Below are 25454 nucleotides of genomic sequence, written 5' to 3'. Positions count from 1 at the left end.
GCAGGCTCCTCTTCCTGGTGGTGTCGGGGGGCAGGCCTATCCCTGGGAGGAAAAGCACCACAAACCACACCTGTCAGCTTAGCGAGCCCCTCACTCCTCACTTGGTTCTCAGCAGGTGACCTGGCTTGGATCAGGGAAGGATCAGGCTCCAGGTAACAAAGGCCACCTGCTTTTATTGATGATCTTCCTTCCCAGGCAATACCCACTAGCCAGGCCCTGCCTGCAGTGCGCCTTCCTTCTATCAATACAATGAAGAAGTAACAAAGTCCTCCCACTCAACACAATTAGCCTGCTTCCAATCCAGGTCTTAACCCCAAGCTACCAAATCCCAGGCTTGGGCACTGCTATACCTAAAACACAGTCAGCCAATATTTACTTCTGTACAGGGTGTCCGTCTACCTAAGTCCTTTGGATCTAACAATTACTTTCTTTAAAAATACTTTAAACGACTTTTAAGGGACCCAAGGGCAACTTTCTGGGTGCTGTTAATGATCTATTTCTTTATCTAGGTACCAGTTTACAAAGGCATGTTCATTTTGTGACTACTTGTGGAACTGCACACCTAGGATTTCCTGTGATTTCTGGGTGTGTTCCTGCTATTGTGTGTACACTGTATTTCAATAAAAAAGCATTAAAGACTTAAAGTTTTGAACTTCTAGGCTATGAATAATAGCTTCAAATTGGTTGTAATGAATCTCACAGGTGTAGGAAATAGGGCAGTATTATGAACCCCATCCTCACTGGACAGAAAGTGATGACTCTAAAAATGGTCAGTTTACCTAATGGTTTTTCCCAGGAGATTTACTGGCTTTGAGTTAACTTCAGCAACAACCACCAGCAAAGCTTTAGTTCAAATAAATAAGCAAGTTTTGAGATTAACAAGGATAATACACTGATTTTCAATTCCAATATATAATGAATCACATTGTATATGACACATACATTCACAGGGTAACTCGAATCTGTTTTCGAGACAAAGTTGGAGAGTGATTCGATCACTGAAGACTTGCTATGCTTCTGAGGGTTTGCATGAATGTTTTCAGAATCTGGCTTGTTTGTAGGTACACTTGAAGGATTCGGGAGGAGGTAAAGGAAGTCACTGCTAGGATCTGGGATGATCAGCCTGAGCACCCACGTGAAACTGGGGAGTGAGCAGATACTCAGCCCAGAATCCAAATTGGCAGTTAGGAAAAGCTCAGCCCTCAATTCCAAAGCCACTGCTACATGCCTCCCAGTATAGTTGGGGGTCATGCCTTATGCGCTCCACAGGCCAAAAGGGGTGTAAGCCCCTGCTTCTCCACTTTGGGGATATTAAATACTTGCCTACAACATTCTGTGGGGTGGATGGTGATTCCATCCACCACAGACAGTGTGTTCAGAAAATTATCCTCAGAGTGGTGGTGGAGAGGGGTGTTTGGACCAGATACACTGTTTCTCTGCCACTTAATTTTAGTACAACCTAAAATTTAAAAATACTGGATACACCAAGGCAACAAGACCCCACATTTGTGCCCGAGCAGCACTTACTTCTGGCTTGTGGCTATCTTTCCCGACGTCTCCATCTCATACATGGTCTGCAGCCGGCACTTCACGAGCTCGGTGGGGCAGAGGGCCAGAGCAGCAAAGGCAGAGGCAAAGGAGCCAGCGGCTGCGTTCTGCAGGTCACTGCAAAGACACAAGCACAGGAGGCCGGTTACCCACCCAGTATTCATGTGCTCGGTCTCAGCACGCCGGAACACTGGTGGTAAAGGAGAGGAAGCCTTCCTCAGCGCCCACGAGGCACCTGCTGCTTCCTCTGAGGAGCCCACGACCCTGGGAGGGTGACGACAGTACCCCAATTTTCATATGGGGAAAATGATGCTTAGAGATGCCACGAACTGTGCTCAGAGTCACACAGCTGCTAAGCGGCAACGCTAGGCTTCAAACCCAGGTCTGCCTGACTGCAAGCCCGTGCTCCTTTTATTAGGCATAGCTCTGTGGGCTGGACGTTTGTGTCCCTCACCCCCAGATTCCTATGTTGAAGCCATAACCCCACCCCCAATGTGATGGTATTTGGAGGAAGGCCTTTGGGAGGTAGTCAGGTTTAGATGAGGGCAGGAGGGTGAAATCCTCTTGATGAGCTTAGTGTCCCTGTAAGGAGACCAGAGAGCTGGCTGGCACTCTCTCCACCATGTGAGAACACAGCCAGCTGTCCCCCTGCAAACCAGGAAGAGGACCCTCACCAGACACCGAATCAGCCGGCATCTTGTTCTTGGACTTTCCAGCCTCCAGAGCTGTGAGAAACAAATTTTTGTTGTTTAAACCACCCAGCCTGGGGTATTCTGTTCTAGCAGAGCCAGAACTAAGACAGAAAGTGACACAGAAAAACCAAACCAAACCAAACAATGTGGGAGAAAAAATTCCCTATGGTCCCACCACCCCAACACACACACTATTAATACTTCAGTGTGTTCGCCCCTGAGCTTTAAATAAAAACAGGTTCCGAGGCCATCCCTACGTGCCTCTGGATTCAGCCCAGAACAACCACAAGTGTAATGTAACTGCTACAGATGAAAACCCAGGATACATTTTTAACCAAAATGTTGCTCATTGAGAAAAGATTTCCCAGTTCAGCTGATGACCTCCTGGACCTCAGCTGCACAGAGGGCACGAGGTGGGCCAGTGGTGCTGCCAGTGTGAGTCAGCAAGCTCGATGGCTGTAGGGCAAATGGCGAAGCTGGAAATATAAATGGAAAATGAATGTACATGAAGTACAAAAATGCAAGAATTCACTTCATCTCACATGGGTTTAGTACCACCAGCCTCAGTCACCAGCAGGGGAGTGAAACTGGAAAGAATATGGGGGAAAGTACAAGAAACAAATTGCCAGGAAGACTCCTGAGAGTTCATGGGGGTCAGCAAAGGAGATCCTCTCCAAACCCTGGGAGGATGTTCTATCACGAGAGCACCGCTGGCACCTACGGGGACAATCTTTAGTTGCACAGAAAGGACTGAGCTGCTCACAGCAACAACTGGCTGTGACACTCACCTGTTAACTGCCAGCATCCAGCTGTCACTGGACGACCAGAACAACTCACAGACCTCCAGAAGCCCCCAACGGTAACCCCCTAGGCAGCCTGCCCAGGTAGCGAGGTCCCCTCACGATTTCTCTTCCATCTGTGAGCAGAAGCCTAACGGACCTACCACATTCAATTGTCCTAAAGTTACAATAAACTACCCCACTTACATCAATGGATAGATCATCCAGACAGAAAATCAATAAGGAAACACAGGCCTTAAATGACACATTAGACCAGATGGACTTAATTGGTATTTGTAGAACATTCCATCAGAAAGCAGCAGAATACACATTCTTCTCAAGTGCACATGGAACATTCTCCATGATAGATCACATGCTACGCCATAAAGCAAGCCTTGGTAAATTTAAGAAAATTGAAATCGTATTGAAATCATTTTCCAACCACAACACTATGAGATTGGAAATCAATCACAGGAAAAAAAACTGTAAAAAACACAAACACGTGGCGGATAAACAGTGTTACTAAACAACCAATGGTTCACTGAAGAAATCAAAGAGGAAATAAAAAAATACCTAGACACAAATGACAACAGAAACACTGCAATCCAAAACCTATGGGATGCAGCAAAAGCACTTCTAACAGGGAAGTTTATAGCAATGCAATCTTACCTCAGGAAACAAAAAGAAAAATCTCAAACAACGTAACCTTACACCTAAGGCAACTAGAGAAAGAAGAACAAAACCCAAAGTTAGTGGAAGGAAAGAAATCATAAAGATCAGAGCAGAAATAAACGAAATAGAGATGAAGGAAACAATAGAAAAGATCAATGAAAGTAAAAGCTGGTTCTTTGAAAAGATAAGCAAAATTCACAAACTTTTAGCCAGATTCATCAAGAAAAAAAAGGGAGAGGGCTCAAATCAATAAAACTAGAAATGAAAAAAGTTATAACCGACACCACAGAAATGCAAAGGATTCTAAGAGACTACTACAGGCAACTATATGCCAATAAAATGGACAACCTAGAAGAAACGGACAAATTCTTAGAAAGGTACAACCTTCTAAGACTGAACCAGGAAGAAACAGAAAATATGAACAGACCAATCACAACTAATGAAATTGAAACTGTGATTAAAAAACTCCCAACAAACACAAGTCCAGGACCAGACGGCTTCACAGGCGAATTCTATCAAACATTTAGAGAAGAGTTAACACCTATCCTTCTGAAACTATTCCAAAAAATTTCAGAGGAACACTCCCAAACTCATTCTATGAGGCCACCATCACCCTGATACCAAAACCAGACAAAGATATAACAAAAAAGGAAAATTAAAGGCCAATATCACTGATGAACAGATGCAAAAATCCTCAACAAAATACTAGCAAACTGAATCCAACAATACATTAAAAGGATCGTACACCATGACCAAGTGGGATTTATCCCAGGGATGCAAAGATTCTTCAATATCCATAAATCAATCAGTGTGATAGACCACATGAGAGAGAGAGGGGAAGATGGTGGAAGAGTAAGACGCGGAGATCACCTTCCTCCCCACAGATACACCAGAAATTCATCTACACGTGGAACAACTCCTACAGAACACCTACTGAACACTGGCAGAAGACCTCAGACCCCCCAAAAGGCAAGAAACTCCCCACGTACCTGGGTAGGGCCAAAAAAAAAAAAGGAATAAACAGAGACAAAACGATAGGGACCTGCACCAGTGGGAGGGAGCTGTGAAGGAGGAAAGGTTTCCACACACTAGGAAGCCCCATCGCGGGCGGAGGCTGTGGGTGGCGGAGGGGGGAGCTTCAGAGCCGCAGAGGAGAGCGCAGCAACAGGAGTGCGGAGGGCAAACCGGAGAGATTCCCGCACAGAAGATCAGTGCCGACCGGCACTCACCAGCCCGAGAGGCTTGTCTGCTCGCCCGCCGGGGCGGGCAGGGGCTGGGAGCTGAGGCTCGGGCTTCGGTAGGAGCGCAGGGAGAGGACTGGGGTTGGCGGCGTGAACACAGCCTGAAGAGGGCTAGTGCACCACGGCTAGCCGGGAGGGAGTCCGGGAAAAAGTCTGGACCTGCCGAAGAGGCAAGAGACTTCTTCTTCCCTCTTTGTTTCCTGGTGCGCGAGGAGAGGGGATTAAGAGCGCTGCTTAAAGGAGCTCCAGAGACGGGCGCGAGCCACAGCTGAAAGCGCGGACCACAGAGACGGGCGTGGGACGCTGGGGCTGCTGCTGCCGCCGCCAAGAGGCCTGTGTGCGAGCGCAGGTCACTGTCCATGCCGCCCTTCCAGGGAGCCTGTGCAGCCCGTCACTGCCGGGGTCCCGGGACCCAAGGACGGCTTCCACGGGAGAGCGCAGGGTGCGCCTTGGGCTGGTGCAACATCCCGCCGGCCTCTGCCGCCACAGGCTCGCCCCGCACTCCGTACCCCTCCCTCCCCCCGGCCTGAGTGAGCCAGAGTCCCCGAAGCAGCTGCTCCTTTAACCCTGTCCTCACAAAAAACAAACAAACAAACAAACAAACAAACAGGGCTTCCCTGGTGGCGCAGTGGTTGAGAGTCCGCCTGCCGATGCAGGGGACGCGGGTTCGTGCCCCGGTCCAGGAGGATCCCACGTGCCGCGGAGCGGCTGGGCCCGTGAGCCAGGGCCACTGGGCCTGTGCGTCCGGAGCCTGTGCTCCGCAGCGGGAGAGGCCACAGCAGTGAGAGGCCCGCGTACCACAAAAAAAAAAAAAAAAAACCCTGTCCTGTCTGAGCGAAGAACAGACGCCCTCCGGTGACCTACACGCAGAGGCGGGGCCAAATCCAAAGCTGAGACCCGGGAGCTGTGAGAATAAAGAAGAGAAAGGGAAATCTCTCCCAGCAGTCCCAGAAGCAGCGGATTAAAGCTCCACAATCAACTTGATGTACCCTGCATCTGTGGAATACATGAATAGACAACGAATCATCCCAAACTGAGGAGGTGGACTTTGAGAGCAAGATTTATGGTTTTTTCCCCTTTTCCTCTTTTTGTGAATGTGTATGTGTATGCTTCTGTGTGAGATTTTGTCTGTATAGCTTTGCTTCCACCATCTGTCCCAGGGTTGTATCAGTCCGTTTTTTAAAAAATTTTTTTAATAATTATTTTTTATTTTAATAATTCTATTATATTTTATCATACTTTATTCTATTTTACTTTATCTTCTCTCTCTTTTTTTCCAACCTTCCCTCCTTCCTCCCTCCCTCCTTTCTTTCTTTCCTTCTTCCTACTTCTACTAATTCTTTCTTTCTACTTTTCCTCCCTTTTATTCTGAGCCGGGTGGATGAAAGGCTCTTGGTGCTGCAGCCAGGAGTCAGTGCTGTGCCTCTGAGGTGGGAGAGCCAACTTCAGGACACTGGTCCACAAGAGACCTCCCAGCTCCACGTAATAGCAAATAGCGAAAATCTCCCAGAGATCTCCATCTCAACACCAGCACCCAGCTTCACTCAACGACCAGCAAGCTACAGTGCTGGACACCCTATGCCAAACAACTAGCAAGACAGGAACACAACCCCACCCATTAGCAGAGAGGCTGCCTAAAAACATAATAAGGCCACAGAAACCCCAAAACACACCACGAGACATGGACCTGTCCACCAGAAAGACAAGATCGAGCCTCATCCACCAGAACACAGGCACCAGTCCCCTCCAACAGGAAGCCTACACAACCCACTGAAACAACCTTAGCCACTGGGGACAGACACCAAAAACAACGGGAACTACGAACCTGCAGCCTGCAAAACGGAGACCCCAAACACAGTAAGATAAGCACAATGAGAAGACAGAAAAACACACAGCAGGAGAAGGAGCAAGATAAAAACCCACCAGACCTAACAAATGAAGAGGAAATAGGCAGTCTACCTGAAAAAGAATTCAGAATAATGATAGTAAAGATGATCCAAAATCTTGGAAATAGACAAAATGCAAGAAACAGTTAACAAGGGCCTAGAAGAACTAAAGATGAATCAAGCAACGATGAGCAACACAATAAATGAAATTTAAAATACTGTAGATGGGATCAATAGCAGAATAACTGAGGCAGAAGAATGGATAAGTGACGTGGAAGATAAAACAGTGGAAATAACTGCTGCAGAGCAGAATAAAGAAAAAAGAATGAAAAGAACAGAGGACAGTCTCAAAGAACTCTGCGACAACATTAAACTCACCAACATTCGAGTTATAGGGGTACCAGAAGAAGAAGAAGAGAAAAAGAAAGGGACTGGGAAAATATTTGAAGAGATTATAGTTGAAAACTTCCCTAATATGAGAAAGGAAATAGTTAATCAAGTCCAGGAGGCACAGAGAGTCCCATACAGAATAAATCCAAGGAGAAATACACCAAGACGCATATTAATCAAACTGTCAAAAATTAAACACAAAGAAAACATATTAAAAGCAGCAAGGGAAAAACAACAAATAACACACAAGGGAATCCCCATCAGGTTAACAGCTGATCTTTCAGCAGAAACTCTACAAGCCAAAGGGAGTGGCAGGACATATTTAAAGTGATGAAGGAGAAAAACCTGCAACCAAGATTACTCTACCCAGCAAGGATCTCATTCAGATTTGATGGAGAAATTAAAACCTTTACAGACAAGCAAAAGCTGAGAGAGTTCAGCACCACCAAACCAGCTTTACAACAAATGCTAAAGGAACTTCTCTAGACAAGAAACACAACAGAAGGAAAAGACCTACAGTAACGAACCCAAAACAATTAAGAAAATGGGAATAGGAACATACATATCAATAATTACCTTAAATGTAAATGGACTAAATGCTCCCACCAAAACACACAGATTGGCTGAATGGATACAAAAACAAGACCCATATATATGCCGTCTACAAGAGACCCACTTCAAACCTAGAGACACATAAAGACTGAAAGTAAGGGGATGGGAAAAGATATTCCATGCAAATGGAAATCAAAAGAAAGCTGGAGTAGCAATTCTCATATAAGACAAAATAGACTTTAAAATAAAGACTACTAGAAGAGACAAAGAAGGACACTACATAATGATCAAGGGATCGATCCAAGAAGAAGATACAACAATTGTAAATATTTATGCACCCAACATAGGAGCACCTCAATACATAAGGCAAATACTAACAGCCATAAAAGGGGAAATCAACAGTAACACAATCATATTAGGGGACTTCAACACCCCACTTTCACCAATGGACAGATCATCCAAAATGAAAATAAATAAGGAAACACAAGCTTTAAATGATACCTTAAACAAGATGGACTTAATTGATATTTATAGGACATTCTATCCAAAAACAACAGAATACACATTTTTCTCAAGTGCTCATGGAACATTCTCCAGGATAGATCATATCTTGGGTCACAAATCAAGCCTTGGTAAATTTAAGAAAATTGAAATTGTATCAAGTATCTTTTCCGACCACAATGCAATGAGACTAGATATCAATTACAAGAAAAGATCTGTAAAAAAATACAAACACATGGAGGTTAAACAATACACTACTTAATAACAAAGTGATCACTGAAGAAATCAAAGAGGAAATAAAAAAATACCTAGAAACAAATGACAATGGAGACATGACGACCCAAAACCTATGGGATGCAGCAAAAGCAGTTCTAAGAGGGAAGTTTATAGCAATACAATCCCACCTTAAGAAAAAGGAAACATCTCGAGTAAACAACCTGACCTAGCACCTAAAGCAATTAGAGAAAGAAGAACAAAAAACCCCCAAAGTTAGAAGAAAGAAATCATAAACATCAGATCAGAAATAAATGAAAAAGAAATGAAGGAAATGATAGCAAAGATCAATAAAACTAAAAGCTGGTTCTTTGAGAAGATAAACAAAATTGATAAACCATTAGCCAGACTCATCAAGAAAAAAAGAGAGACTACTCAAATCAATAGAAAGAGAAATGAAAAAGGAGAAGTAACAACTACACTGCAGAAATACAAAAGATCATGAGAGATTACTACAAGCAACTCTATGCCAATAAAAAGGACAACCTGGAAGAAATGGACAAATTCTTAGAAATGCACAACCTGCCAAGACTGAATGAGGAAGAAATAGAAAATATGAACAGACCAATCACAAGCACTGAAATTGAGACTGTGATTAAAAATCTTCCAACAAACAAAAGCCCAGGACCAGATGGCTTCACAGGCGAATTCTATCAAACATTTAGAGAAGAGCTAACACCTATCCTTCTCAAACTCTTCCTATGAGGCCACCATCACCTTGATACCAAAACCAGACAAGGATGTCACAAAGAAAGAAAACTACAGGCCAATATCACTGATGAACATAGATGCAAAAATCCTCAACAAAATACTGGCAAACAGAATCCAACAGTACATTAAAAGGATCATACACCATGATCAAGTGGGGTTTATTCCAGGAATGCAAGGATTCTTCAATATACACAAATCAATCAACGTGATACACCACATTAACAAATTGAAGGAGAAAAACCACATGATCATCTCAATAGATGCAGAGAAAGCTTTCGACAAAATTCAACACCCATTTATGACAAAAACCCTTCAGAAAGTAGGCATAGAGGGAACTTTCCTGAACATAATAAAGGCCATATATGACACACCCACAGCCAACATCATCCTCAATGGTGAAAAACTGAAACTATTTCCACTAAGATCAGGAACAAGACAAGGCTGCCCACTCTCACCACTCTTATTCAACTTAGTTTTGGAAGTTTTAGCCACAGCAATCAGAGAAGAAAAGGAAATAAAAGGAATCCAAATTGGAAAAGAAGAAGTAAAGCTGTCACTGTTTGCAGATGACATGATACTATACATAGAGAATCCTAAAGATGCTACCAGAAAATTACTAGAACTAATCAATGAATTTGGTAAAGTAGCAGGATACAAAATTAATGCACAGAAATCTCTGGCATTCCTGTATACTAATGATGAAAAATCTGAGAGTGAAATCAAGAAAACACTCCCATTTACCACTGCAACAAAAAGAATAAAATATCTAGGAATAAACCTACCTAGGGAGACAAAAGACCTGTATGCAGAAAATTATAAGACACTGATGAAAGAAATTAAAGATGATACAAATAGATGGAGAGATATACCATGCTCCTGGATTGGAAGAATCAATATTGTGAAAATGACTCTACTACCCAAAGCAATCTACAGATTCAATGCAATCCCTATCAAACTACCACTGGCATTTTTCACAAAACTAGAACAAAAAATTTTAAAATTTGTTTGGAAAAACAAAAGACCATGAATAGCCAAAGCAATCTTGAGAACAAAAAACGGAGCTGGAGGAATCAGGCTCCCTGACTTCGGACTATACTACAAAGCTACATTAATCAAGACAGTGTGGTACTGGCACAAAAACAGAAAGATAGATCAATGGAACAGGATAGAAAGCCCAGAGATAAACCCACGCACATATGGTCAACTTATCTTTGATAAAGGAGGCAGCAATGTACAGTGGAGAAAGGACAGCCTCTTCAATAAGTGGTGCTGGGAAAACTGGACAGGGACATGTAAAAGTATGAGATTAGATCATTCCCTAACACCATACACAAAAATAAGCTCAAAATGGATGAAAGACCTAAATGTAAGGCCAGAAACTTTCAAACTCTTAGAGGAAACCATAGGCAGAACACTCTATGACATAAATCACAGCAAGATCCTTTTTGACCCACCTCCTAGAGAAATGGAAATAAAGACAAAAATAAACACATGGGACCTAATGAAACTTCAAAGCTTTTGCACAGCAAAGGAAACCATAAACAAGACCAAAAGACAACCCTCAGAATGAGAGAAAATATTTGCAAATGAAGCAACGGACAAAGGAGTAATCTCCAAAATTTATAAGCAGCTCATGCAGCTCAATAGCAAAAAAACAAACAACCCAATCCAAAAATGGGCAGAAGACTTAAATAGACATTTCTCCACAGAGAATATACAGACTGCCAACAAACACATGAAAGAATGCTCAACATCATTAATCATTAGAGAAATGCAAATCAAAACTACAATGAGATATCATCTCACACCAGTCAGAATGGCCATCATCAAGAAATCTAGAAACAATAAATGCTGGAGAGGGTGTGGAGAAAAGGGAACACTCTTGCACTGCTGGTGGGAATGTGAATTGGTACAGCCGCTATGGAGAACAGTATGGAGGTTCCTTAAAAAACTAAAAATAGGGGCTTCCCTGGTGGTACAGTGGTTAAGAATCAGCCTGCCAATTCAGGGGACAGGGTTCGAGCCCTGGTCCGGGAAGATCCCACGTGCCGCGGAGCCACTAAGCCTGTGCACCACAACTACTGAGCCTGCACTCAAGAGCCCGCACGCCACAGCTACTGAGCACACGTGCCACAACTACTGAAGCCTGTGCACCTAGAGCCTGTGCCCCGCAACAAGAGAAGCCACCACAATGAGAAGCCTGTGCACCGCAGCGAAGAGTAGCCCCTGCTCGCCACGACTAGAGAAAGCCTGCACGCAGCCACGAAGACCCAACACAGCCAAAAAATAAATAAATAAATAAAATAAAATTTAAAAAAAAAACAAAAAAAACCTAAAAATAGAACTACCATATGACCCAGCAATCCCACTACTAGGCATATACCCTGAGAAAACCATAATTCAAAAAGAGACATGTACCAAAATGTTCACTGAAGCTCTATTCACAATAGCCCGGAGATGGAAACAACCTAAGTGTCCATCATCGAATGAATGGATAAAGGAGATGTGGCACATATATACAATGGAATATTACTCAGCCATAAAAAGAAACAAAACTGAGCTATTTGTAATGAGGTGGATAGACCTAGAGTCTGTCATACAGAGTGAAGTAAGTCAGAAAGAGAAAGACAAATACCGTATGCTAACACATATATATGGAATTAAAAAAAATGTCATGAAGAACCTAGGGGTAAAACAGGAATAAAGACACAGACCTACTTGAGAATGGACTTGAGGATATGGGGAGGGGGAGGGGGAAGGGTAAGCTGTGACAAAGCGAAAGAGAGGCATGGACATATATACACTATCAAACGTAAGGTAGATAGATAGTGGGAAGCAGCCGCAGAGCACAGGGAGATCAGCTCGGTGCTTTGTGACCGCCTGGAGGGCGGGATGGTGAGGGTGTGAGGGAGACCCTGGAGGGAAGGGATGTGGGAACAGATATATATGTATGACTGACTCACTTTGTTATAAAGCAGAAACTAATTAGAAAAATAATAAATAAATATATATTAAAAAAACAAAAAAACAAAAAAACATGCTCTTGGATTGGAAGAATCAATATTGTCAAAATGACATAATACCCAAGGCAATCTACAGATTCAATGCAGTCCCTATCAAACTACCAATGGCATTTTTCACAGAACTGGAACAAAAATTTTTTTCATTTGTCTGGAAACACAAAAGACCTCAAATAGCCAAAGCAATCCTGAGAAAGAAAAATGGAGCTAGAGGAATCAGACTCCCTGACTTGACTATAATACAAAGCTACAGTAATCATAACAGCATGGTACTGGCACAAAAACAGAAATATAGATCAATGGAACAGGATAGAAACCCCAGAGATAAACCCACACACCTCTATGCTCAGTTAATCCATGACAAAGGAGGCAAGAATAAACCATGGAGAAAAGAAAGGCTCTTCAATAAGTGGTGCTGGGAAAACTGGACAACTACATGTGAAAGAATGAAATTTGAACATTCTCTAACACCATACACAAAAATAAACTCAAAATGGATTAAAGACCTAAATGTAAGGCCGGATACCATAAAACTCTTAGAGGGGACTTCCGCGGTGGTCCAGTGGTAAAAAATCCACCTTACAATGCAGGGGACATGGGATCGACCCCTGGTCAGGGAACTAAGATCCCACATGCCATAGGGCAGCTAAGCCCGCATGCCACAACTACTGAGCTCGTGTGCCTCAACTAGAGCCTGTGTGCCACAAACTACAGAGCCCACATGCTCTGGAGCCTGTGTGCCACAACTAGGGAAGAGAAAACCTGCACACCACAACTAGAGAGAAGTCTGTGCACCACAAGGAAGAGCCCTTGCGCTGCAACGAGAGATCCCACGTGCCGCAACTAAGACCCAACACAGCCAAAAATAAAATAAATAATAAATAAATCTTTAAAAAGTAATAAAACTCTTAGAGGAAAACATAGGCAGAACACTCTGACATAAATCACAGCAATATCTTTTTGGATCTATTCCTGGAGTAATGAAAATAAAAACAAAAATAAACAGATGGGACCTAATTAAACTTAAAAGCTCTTGCACAGCAAAGGAAACCATAAACAAAACAAAAAGACAACCTACAAAATGGGAGAAAATATTTGTAAATGAAGTGACTGACAAGGATTAATCTCCAAAATATACAAACACCTCATGCAGCTCTATATCAAAAAAACAACGACCCAATAAAAAAATGGACAGAAGATCTAAATAGACATTTCTCCAAAGAAGACATACAGATGGCCAAAAAGCACATGAAAAGATGCTTAACATCACTAATTACTAAAGAAATGCAAATCAAAACTAAAATGAGGTATCACCTCACACCGGTCATAATGGCCATCACCAAAAAGCTTACAAACAATAAATGCTGGAGAGGGTGTGGAGAAAAGGGAATCCTCCTGCACTGTTGGTGGGAATGTAAACTGATACAGCCACTATAGAGAACAGTATGGAGGTTCCTTAAAAAACTAAAAACAGAACTACCATATGATCCAGCAATTCTACTCCTGGGCATATATCCAGAGAAAACCAAATCAGAAAGATACATGCACCCCAATGTTCACAGCAGCACTATTTACAATAGCCAAGACATGGAAGCAACCTAAATATCCATCAACAGAGGAATGGATAAAGAAGATGTGGTAAATATATACAATTGAATATTACTCAGCCATAAAAAAGAATGAAATCATGCCATTTGCAGCAACACAGAGGGACCTAGAGATTATCATAAGTGAAGTCAGACAGAGAAAGACAAATATCATATGATATCACTTATATGTGGAATCTTTAAAGATGATACAAATGAACTTATTTACAAAACAGAAACAGACTCACAGACTTTGAGAACAAACTTATAGTTTCCAAAGGGGAAACATGGTGGGGGGGGATAAATCAGGAGTTTGGGATTAACATATATAACATATATATAAAATAGATAATCAACAAGGATGTACTAAATAGCACAGGGAACTCTACTCAATATTCTTTAATAACCTATATGGGAAAAGAATCTGAAAAGGAATGGATATATGTATAACTGAAGCACTTAACTATGTACCTGGAACACAACACTGTAAATCAACTATATTCCAATATAAAATAAAAAAATTTTTAATGTTTAAAAAAAGTGTTTTGAAACCATAAAAAAAGTTACAATGAACTAATAGTTATAGAAACTGAGGTCAAACATTACTACAGGCAAACCTTATTTTATTGCAGTTCGCTTTATTACTCTTTGAAGATACTGCATTTTTAAATTTTCTTTTTCTTTTTATTTTTTTAAAACCTTTATTGGAGTACAATTGCTTTACAATGGTGTGTTAGTTTCCGCTTTATAACAAAGTTGAAGGTTTGTGGCAACCCTGAGTTGTCAGAGGACGGTTAGCATTTTTTTAGCAATAAAGTATTTTTAAATTAAGGTAGGTACATTCTTTTTGGGACATAACACTATTGCACAGACTACAGTATAGTGTGAACATAGCTTTATATGCACTGGGAAACCAAAAAATTTGTAAGATGGTCTGGAACCGAACCTCAAATATTTGACGTGTGCTTGCATAAAGCCAAGGGCTGCCTACCATCCCGGTCCCGATTTCCTATCCCTGGTGGTCTGGCCTTGGTGCCTCAGGTGGATGTGAAGTGGGTGCCCAGGGCTGAGCTGGCCCGTTACACAGCCGGGCCTCAGAAGAGCTGGCTTGGAGCAGGCCTTCTTTCAGGAGGAAGACACTGCCTGCAGTGTGGCCTTCCTTTCGATTTTGAAGAATGATGCGTCAGACGGTCACCAGGAGAGCCAGCTCCACAACTGTACCGCACGCGGCTTTCTAGGGGTGGGAAGTGTCCAACGCCATCCCCTCCATCCTTTCCCCTTCACTCCTACTTAAACTGTTAGTCAAAACCAAAGCTTAGGGTTTCCCTGGTGGCCCAGTGGTTGACAGCCTGCCTGCCGATGCAGGGGACACGGGTTCGTGCCCCGGTCCGGGAAGATCCCACGTGCTGCAGAGCGGCTGGGCCCGTGAGCCATGGCTGCTGAGCCTGCGCGTCCGGAGCCTGTGCTCCGCAACGGGAGAGGCCACAGCAGTGAGAGGCCTGCGTACCGCAAAAAAAACAAAAAAAACCAAAGCTTAAAGGATTTGTCTCTTGGCCAGTCTGCAGATCCATACTTGGCCTCCCTCTGGGACTCTCTGTCAACCTGTTGACAGGCCGTAGTCAATCAGGGTCATTGACCAGGGTTTGCCAATCTTGCTGGAACAAAGGTGGCATCGATAGATGCAGACGGCTGTTTCATCCAAGAGGCAGTAATGCCTGAACAAACCCCAAGCATGCTGATACAGGGCAACACAGCGCCGAGTCGGATCTGCAGTGGACTTTGGCTTTCTAATAAATACTTTCAGCTACCAGTGCATGAGATGAGGGACATGGGCCCCAGGCTGTGCCTACAGTAGAAACGTTTAGAACTGGATCTCAAATGGCAGTCGGCGTAGGATGGGATTTTGTAAGAATCAACTGTTTCGTCACCCACTCAACAAACACGTTCCTAAACAGTCCTGCTGTGTCAGAGCCCGTCCAGCCAAAGGTGAAAAGAACACTCAGGGAGTGTTCAAACCGAGAATATTTACTCTATCACTGCAGAAATTCATAACAGGGGATCACAAGCAGTTCTTTCCTTTCCCTGCTTCTGTGTAATTATTAATCTTTTCTCTAGACCTGACCCCTACAAAGTGCTCCAGAGCCCCGCCTGTGGTCTTGTGGGAAGAATGCTGGATTGGGGGAGAAGACACAGGCTGCAGTCCCAGCCTTGTCACTTATTAACCCAGTGATCTTCAGCGCGTCAGTATCTATACCAGTTTCCCCATCTATAAAACGGATACCATCACCTGCCTGGATCCTCGCGCAGGACCGCGGTGAGGGCTAAGAAAGCATGACGTGCACATCAGAGCTTCGTAAGCTCTCAGGCAGCATTTGCTCACTGGTAATGAGCAACCACTGCTCTGCAGGATGAAAAAGCTGCAGCCCCCCTCCTGTCCCCCACGTTCAAAAAAGACGAGGGTGCTGGGTTAGGCCGAGTGAAAGAGGAAGCTTTCTTCACTGCAGGACCTGCTCCAGAATCTCCTGTGGTTGCTCCATTTCCCTGTGCTTCTCCAAGGATGCTGAAGGAGACCTAAACTCCAGGTCTCCTCAGCTAGGAAGTCTCTCGCTCCAGTGGAAAGAGCTACAGTCACTGCAGTGTCCTTCCTGTCCGTCTCTACCACGGGACACCACATTCTCCTGGTTTCTCTTCTGCTTATTTCTTTACTTCCTCTTTTTCCTGACCCCTCCCTGCTGGAGGGTCCTAGGATCTGTGCTCAGTCCTATAAACACTGTCTCCCTGGGGGATTTCATCCAGTCCCAAGCCTTTAAAAAACAAGTTCCATCTATCAAGATGGGATTCCTGCTATAAATGGGCACATCTCCAGGCACCCCCAAAGACTTCTGTATAAAAGGAACCTACTTTAGCCATGTGGGACCTGTATTTGCAATAGGGTCTTGAATTCCCACCAAAACAACAGGCAAGACTGCCCTCTGCAACCACAAAGCTGATAACAATAATTTTAAATGATTTAAAGTAAATCAATGGGGACTTCCCTGATGGCACAGTGGTTAAGCATCCACACGCCAATGCAGGGGACACGGGTTTGAGCCCTGGTCGGGGAAGATCCCACATGCCACGGAGCAACTAAGCCCGCGAGCCACAACTACTGAGCCCACGTGCTACAACTACTGAAGCCCACACGCCTAGAGCCCGTGCTCCGCAACAAGAGAAGCCACCACAATGAGAAGCCTGCGCACCGCAACGAAGAGTAGCCCCCGCTCACCGCAACTAGAGAAAGCCTGCGTGCAGCAAAGACCCAATGCAGCCAAAAATAAGTAAATAATTTTTTTTAAAAGAGTGAAAACTTATAAAATAAATCAATGTTCAAAGGAGCAAAGGCTAAACATCCCAGTGGTTTCCGAATTCCTTTTAGTCTCGGTATAACAAATACCCAAGGGATGACCAAATACACACCCAAGTCTGATGTTTGGGGCAGACTCAACCAATGAAACAGTAGGTTCACCTGCATCTTCTCAGATGCTCTGACCCTTCCTAAAATTCCAAGTTCTTCCTCAAACCTATTTGGCTCTTCCAATACTCTGCATTCTGCTGATAACGTGGAACCCAAAACTTGGGTCACAAGTTGCATCTATGGTTTAAGTTCTGCACTTCTGCCCAGTGAAGTAGCACCAACAGCAGCATTTGAAAAGCATCTTCCCCAAATATCATATGATATCACTTATATTTGGAATTTAATTTTTAAAAATGGCACAAGTGAACTTATTTACAGAACAGAAACAGACTCACAGATCTCAAAATCAAATTTCGGGTTACCAAAGAGGAAACATGGGGGGAGGGGATATATTAGGAGATCGGGATGAACATAAACACACTACTATAAATAAAATAGATAACCAAAAAGGACCTACTGTATAGCACAGGGAACTCCACTCAATATTCTGTAATAACCTCTATGGGAAAATAAACCAAAAAAGAATGGATACATATATATATATGTATAACTGATTCACTTTGCTGTACACCTGAAACTAACACAACATTGTAAATCAACTATATTCCAATGAAAAAAAGAAAAATAATAATACAAAAAAGAAAAATAATTTTTAAAAAAAGAAAGAAAAGCATCTTCCTGAAGAATGGAAGGAACGTGAGGGTGGTTGTTTCTACGCGGTGGATGATGGGCAACCTTCCTTTTGCATAACACATGTGCGTCTTCCCAGTTTTCTATGATGGCAATATATGACTTCTTAATCAAAGAAAGTAGTTATTGTAAAAAAGGAAATGTTCTTCTCCATAAGGTCTCATAAAAATCCTGACTACATAAGTGTTGTTTCTCAAACAAAGAGGTCTCAGTGACCTCAACTCACCTCAGCTTCGCCTGCTTTTCCAATCCAACCACTTTCCGTACCACCTGCTGGCAGAATCCGTAGCACATGAAGAGGACGGAGTTCTCGGCGATGTTGGCAATCAGCGCTGGGCTGGTCCCCTTGTAGAAGCCCCGGAAGCCCACCTGGGAGTAGGTCTTCAGGCAGCAGTCGGTGAGGCCCCTGTACAGGTCGGGGAACGTCTGCATCTTCACTTTCATGGTGTCGAAGGGCTGCCCGGTGAGTACACATGCTGTGCCCCCTGCAACCAGGACAAGAGTCCTTGTCCAGCACCAGTCTACAGCCACGTGGTAGAGTGCGGCCTCGAGGACCCACGGAGAGGAGGGACAGGCAGCCCACCGCAGGGCTTACCTCTGGGTCACTTCATTTTGACCTCCTCACCCCCAAACCTTCTAGCTCAGTCCAATAAAACTTCTAGGGGTCCTTCATGTGTCTAGCACCCCGCTCCAGCCCTGAAGGAGCTCACACTCGGCACAGGAGAGGACGTGGGTTTGACAGTCAAAGCCACCGGATGTGAAGGTGTGACGTGCGTCCAGGAGCATCGGTCAGAGGGACCTGGGCTCAAAGCCTGACTCTGCTGTGAAATCCTGGCTAAGTGATGTGACCTCTGAGCCTCGATTCCCTGTCGGGTTAGCGTGAGGATTAAGATAAGGCTCTAACATATTGGCTGCTACACAACAAGTGGCTAATTTACAGCGGTTAACTGTGTTTGTGTGTGCGTCCACATAAAAGGAAGGGGAAGGGAAGAGTCTGGTGTTAATCACTCTTTTGCTTGATGCCCAGTGGTCCTAATGACTATCAGGGAACTAACAGAGGAACAGGCCACAGATAAAGAAAACAAAGGGTCTAATCAGTCCCTGAAGAGCTAAATGTTTGACCCTATGGGAAAACCTCTTATTTGGACTCTACCAATTAATGATTTATATTCAGACAGGAAATGGATTGAAACTTACCTCTGCTTAGCATAAATCATATATTTATATGCTTTTATACAATAAAAGTATTGAATTGCATTCAATTACTTCGATAAAAATTCTGAATGTAAGGAAAAGAATGAACTATTAAACCCTGTAATATCTCCAGACCCTGAACTGGGTCAGCATTTGGGGAACTGTCTGTCACTGGTGAATGCTTCCACCTCCCCTTGGGCCTGGGACGTCCCCTGCTTGTGTCAGGAAACACAGCCATTGGATGAGGTTATTAAAACCTCAGCAAAATTGAAGAGAAGGCTTACATAAAATATTTCAGAAATGCAGTTTCATAACTTAGACATAACACAGTTACTCCAATGAAGCTGTGGAAAGTAGAGATGGAGGGAGGGCTGTTAAGAATAACTCCCAATTAATTATTGGTAGATGGACGTTTCCAAAGAGTCTGAAAACTGATCTCTTAAGCAAGCACAAGTGTGATCTCCATGATCCTATCACCACTGCCCCTTTCTTCTAGGACAGCAATGACACATTTCTGCTTTGTTTTGCCACACTATCCCCAGTTCTGAATTAGTGGAATATAATTTAATAAGATGTTACCATAATTAAGAGTTATTCTCTCCCAGGTACTGATGGGCTAGGATAAAATAAGATCTTGCTTATGTCAAAAATAATCATTCCGGGGCTTCCCTGGTGGTGCAGTGGTTGAGAGTCCGCCTGCCGAGGCAGGGGACGCGGGTTTGTGCCCCGGTCCGGGAAGATCCCACATGCCGCGGAGCGGCTGGGCCCGTGAGCCATGGCTGCTGGGCCTGCGCCTCCAGAGCCTGTGCTCTGCAACGGGAGAGGCTACAACAGTGAGAGGCCCGCGTACCGCAAAATGAAACAAAATCATTCCAAAAGAAGAGGTGAATGTCAGAATTTTTAAAGTGGGTTCATAATTTTGACAACCTAGATGCATTTTAATTCTATCACAACAGATCTTACAGTCTATCTTTGATAGAAGACTGAAGGATATAAAATTCCAAAAGCTGAGCATCCCTCATGGGGGAAAATGCCCTTCTATTGCAGAGACACAAACAGCCCAGGCATTCCCGGGAGGGTAAGAGGATGCCAACGGCAGGCAAGTGAGTCCACTGTTGCCAAAGTCAGCATCCTCTGCAGTATGGCATTGGGGGAGCGGGGAGTGGTGAAGGGGTCGGGGATGGTGCACAGGGCCTGGGGGGCTTGATTCCATGGCAGGGTGAGGGGCTGACCCAAAGGCACTCAGCACGTAAGAGGCTGTGGGGCGGATTCCAGGCAGCCCTTGGCTCCCCTGCTCCTTGTCGTCTCTGACCTGGGAGCGCCCTCGCCTGAACTTTCTATCAGTGTCTGCAGACTTCCTCATGAGCCTACTTTGGCCGATTTCTGGTTCATGGCAAAATACTTCGATCTTCCCTGAACCCATGATTTCTTTTTTACAATTAAGACGACGACAGGGGACTTCCCTGGTGGCGCAGTGATTAAGACTCCACGCTCCCAACGCAGGGAGCCCAGGTTCAATCCCTGGTCCGGGAACTAGATCCCACATACACGCTGCAACTAAGAGTTCGCATGCCACAACTAAGGAGCCCGTGAGCCGCAACTAAGACCCGATGCAACCAAATATATAAATAAATAAATAACTTTTTTTAAAAAAAAGACGACAACAGGATGAGAGAAGGCAGCTCTGACTGCTCTTGATCTGTTGACCCAGGAGGTCCCACCAGATGAAAGGACAATGGGCAACCCGCTCCCCTGGCCTCTCCACTCCAAGGAGTGGTGACCCAATATAAGAATTGGTGAGGGAGGCAAGGGTAAGCAAGCAAGGGTCTTCATCTGCGAAGTATGAGCATTCCAGTGCTCCTCCAGCCCTAGAATCATCCAGGAATCTGGAGAACCAAGTAACCACCCAGGCCCTTCCAAGTCTGTCACTTGCCTCAGGCTGAATAAAGGTGACCTTTCTAAAGAGTGGCCTGCGGTGGCAGGTGCTGCCCACAACTCGATGGTGCCTAGTGGGGCCGGAGTCTGCCCCAGCACTCGCCCCGCCCACCACTGCCCGGCCAATCCTGGGGCCCCTCCTTTCAGGGGTTTAAGACACAGTCAAAACCCATTCTCGGGCTTCCCTGGTGGCGCAGTGGTTGAGAGTCCGCCTGCCGATGCAGGGGACATGGGTTTGTGCCCCGGTCCGGAGGATCCCACATGCCGCGGAGCGGCTGGGCCCGTGAGCCATGGCCGCTGAGCCTGCACGTCCGGAGCCTGTGCTCCGCAACGGGAGAGGTCACAACAGTGACAGGCCCCGCGTACCGCAAAAAAAAAAAACACAAAAAAGTCAGCCTGATTTACCAAAGACATTTCTAAGGGTATCCTTTCTCTCCCCCAGCAGTAGTAAGGGCAGTGCCTGGGATTTCCCTGGAGAGATGGCACAGTGTTATTTTTGTACTCTAAGGCCTCCGAAGACTGCCAGGCTTGGGGTGGAATCCTGCATATCCCAGCCACATGGCAATGGACGAGTGGCTTCAGCTCTGAGCTGTGATGTGTTCCAGCTGTCACCCGGGGACACTCCCACACCATACCCTGACTCATAGCTCTAATACAGCGGGAACTACTCTACCTTCTGCTGTGTTTGCAACACAGTATTACACTTCTATTAAGTGGATTCATTCCAGGGTTAAAGCATGTCGCTTCTGGAGCTACAAAAGCAATGTCTTCACCAGAGCTCACTTGCAGAAGGTATTGGCGCAACAAAGGACGGGTTTTCTCTGGGATTACCTGCGGCCCCCGCCGTGAGGTCAATGGCAGCTTGGATGGCAGGACTGGATTTCATGTTTGTCCACTCCTCTGCTGGGCTCCGTGGAGGGCAACTCTCACGAGCTTACGATGGGCACCTCATATCCCTAGGAGGAGGCAAGAGTTCACTATCAGTCGGGCCTCTGCAGCCCCCATCTCTAGGCCTTAGCTACTGGACTTGAACTTCAGGGAACCGGGAAACTGGCTCTACATTGCTCCAAAGGAGGGGGCTCGAGTTGTCAGAGCAGCTTAGTGATCAGCCTCCCCTTCTCCCTGCCCACCACCTCCCCTTAAAAAGCACACAGGTCAAGAACCTTGCTCACGTATCACTGCTACAGCCACAAGTGAGGGCACTTCAAACAACCTTTCTGAAACCCTCAAGAAACGAATGCCAAATAAGCAAGCCAACCGGACATCCCAAGCCCCATCAAACCAGTTTTTCAGAGGCCTAAGTTAAACCATCAATCCACTGGGCTCTGTTCCAAATTCAGACAGCTGCCTGAGACCCTAAGAGAAGGTCACAAAACAGTAGCTCTGGAAAGGAATGGGTTAGGAGCTCTGCCAAGTGACACACGCCTGGGTCTGAATGCCTGCTCTGCCACTGGTATGGTGGCCCTTTGGGCCCCTAAAGCTGGAGGTCCCCGTCTATACAAGGTGAAAAATAAAAGTACTATCATTATAATAGGAGGGCAATCAAATAGCCACATTGGACAAATACGATGATGAACTGTGAACACGCACCAGGAGTTCTTAGAACAACTACAAAGCACAGCACCAATCATTACTATCGTCATAGGCCTCCCAGAGCCTCTCAACCATAAATGTGCACACGAATCACCTGGGGACCTTGTTAAAAGGCCAATTCTGATGCGAGTGGCTTCAAGTGGGACCAGAAATGCTGCCTGCCTTCCCCTGCTCCCAGGTGAAGTTGATAATGCCTGGCTAGTAACCATATTTTGAGAAGCAACACCTGGGTCCATTGCACCCCAAACTGGCTTGATAAGAATCACCTGGGACACTTGTTAAACATTCCAATAACCAGGCTGCTCTCCTGGAAATGTTGATTCAGCAGGTTTGAGCTGGAGCCTAGAAGTTTGGGAAAACCAGAGTCTACTCCTCTACCTTTAGACAAAAATCAACCATTGGCAAGGCATGGACTTAATAAATATTGACTAGAAAAGGAGAGGTGCTTCATTCACACAGAATGTTAAAATAACCAATACAGAAACCAATTCTGTATGATTTTCAAACTATGTCACTGACTTACGCCTGAATAACAAGGAATGCCTTTTATCCATCACACTGAAGACCTGTGTGATCCCAGTCAGGACACCTCTCAGAGGAGGGGGTGGGCAGGCTGGATGACCAATGAATACCAACATCTTCCTAATCAGCAGCAGCGGAGAATAATTTTAGCCACCAAGAAGTTTTTTAACCACTTGAAGCATGTTGTCAATGACTAGACACCAAGAATCTTTACAAAAAATGTTAAAACCAGCAACAACGAAAGAACACTACTTAATAAAGCAACTAAAATTAGACATACAATTAGATGTACAAAACACTGACTTTATGTTACTGATAGGCCTGGAGAGTCAGTACCAATTACTAAGGTTGATAAGACAGTGACCATCCAATATCTAGAGAAGGATATCAGGATCCTAACCCAATCTCTTCCTTTTCCAGATGGAAAGCTGAGTCCAGAGGAAGACAAGGACTTGTCCAAGGTCATACAACAAGTCCGTAGCAGAGACAGGATTCAACTCAAGTCTTGCCTTTTGGGTCTGTTCCTATCAAGCAGAGTATTCCCACCTGGCCAAAAAGAGAAAACAAAACACCCAACCGGGGCTTCCCCGGTGGCGCAGTGGTTGAGAGTCCGCCTGCCGATGCAGGGGATGCGGGTTCGTGCCCTGGTCCGAGAAAATCCCACATGCCGCGGAGCGGCTGGGCCCGTGAGCCATGGCTGCTGGGCCTGGGGGTCCAACCGCAAAACAAAAACAAAAACAGCCAACCCTGCATTTTAGAGGAAAATGGAGACAAGCGGGGAAAGGAGTCACAGACAGGGCACATCCAATGCAGCTCATTCCCTTGGGGGGCGGACATTTCTTTCTTAGAAGAGGCACAGCAGATGGTACTGTGTCGTCAATGCGAATTCAACCCTTTTAGGCAAGTCAAACAAACACATCAACTCCTACAAATAACTACTTGTAGAATTATTAGAACAGTTAACAGTCCTAACAGATTAACTCAGAAGGGGCATCTGTTTCAAATTACGCGTAGCTTTGGCTTGAAGGAGGCATGGGGCGTGGAGGCAGCCAGACTGATCAACTTGCGTTAATTAAACTGATTCGTGAGCCTTCGGTACCAACTGGAAGAGAAAAACGGAATCTTTTCAGCGTCCCTTTACCCTTCCTTCAAACTACACCGGAGTCTGACTCCAGAAGAAACAGCGCCGACCATGTATCTTTTCCATTCCTTCGGGAAATTAACTTGTGTGGGAGAATCCGAGGAGGCCGCATTCCCCACTAGGTAACACGAATTGCTCCGGGAAGATTCCAGCTCCAAGGCCGAAGCTGGCGCCCGCCATCCGAGCACCCAGAGCTGGTGGGGCCCACGGGCGCTGGGATGCAAACCAGTCTCGCCGCTCAGCAGCTGGCTCGGGAGCTCCTGCTCCGAGGCTCGGGATCCTGATCCGCACAAGGGGCAGCTTAGGGAGACGACTACCAACTTTGTTGCCTTCCCGGCCCTAAACGTTCGCTGACTCTGCCACAACAACCTGCGAGGGTCTCCCATTCATAAGCGCCTCCGCCCTCCCTGCCCGGCGCGGAGCTGGCGTGACACGACGACCGGGCAAATGCGGGCAACCTTTCCCGGGACGTGACCACTGCGCGCAGGAGACGGCGGGGCCCGAGAGTCTCCGGAGAATCCCGGGCAAAGCGCGGGAAGGCGGCGCCCGCGGGTCCCCGGGCACTTGTGTGGCGCGGCGGGCCCGGGACCCCGGATCTTCACCCCGCCTCCCGGGAGGGTCACGCCGCCCGGGCGCGGAGGCCGGCGGGCCCGCTCGCCCGCTCCTTCTCCCTCCCCTCCTCCCGGCCGGTTCCCTGCAGCCCGCGAGCGCCCAGCTGGGTTGCGCTCACCGCCGCGCCGACTAGCCACGTCCTACTCGCGCTCCGCCGCCCGCTCTCGACTCTGACTCGGCGGCGGGGGCGGCCGCTTAACACCCACGTCGGCTACAGGCCGGCCCTCCGCCCCGCCTCCCGCGCCGGACTGCCGCCAGTGGGCGGCCCCACGGGCTCAGGAGCGCCCCCTGCGGCCGGGACGGGCTGCGCTGGGCCGGGGCCGGGGCCGGGGCCGGGGCGCCTCCCGCCCGCCCGCCGGGGAAGCGGAAGTCGGCGCGGTGCGGCGGCGCGCTCGGGCCGGGGGGCGCGCCGGGAGCGGGAGGGGCTGTCGGGGCCGGCGGGGCCGGCGGGGCCGGGGGGAG

At 45.9% G+C, this 25454-nt stretch overlaps 1 protein-coding gene across 4 annotated transcripts in view; it reads right to left on the bottom strand.

The window, feature by feature from the left end:
- SLC25A15 (solute carrier family 25 member 15) overlaps positions 1 to 25190 on the bottom strand; it is a 38477-nt gene extending 13287 nt beyond the window's left edge. For 2 of the 4 annotated variants that reach the window (XR_014013651.1, XM_081214985.1), the window contains exons 1-4: positions 25111 to 25190; positions 21956 to 22080; positions 18222 to 18480; positions 1528 to 1665 (exon numbers count right to left, since the gene is read on the bottom strand). Coding sequence is in view for 3 of the 4 variants with exons in the window: in XM_081214985.1 (XP_081071111.1) it covers positions 1528 to 1665; positions 18222 to 18480; positions 21956 to 22010 (452 nt within the window). In the remaining variant the exon portion in view is untranslated. The other 2 variants (XM_081214987.1, XM_081214986.1) reach the window with 2 other exon arrangements.
- Positions 25191 to 25454: the final 264 nt, after the last annotated feature.

Source organism: Mesoplodon bidens (assembly GCF_964165515.1).
Source record: "Mesoplodon bidens genome assembly, chromosome: 17".
NCBI classification, from domain to species: Eukaryota; Metazoa; Chordata; class Mammalia; order Artiodactyla; family Ziphiidae; genus Mesoplodon; species Mesoplodon bidens.
This window is presented reverse-complemented; position numbering and strand designations above follow the sequence as displayed.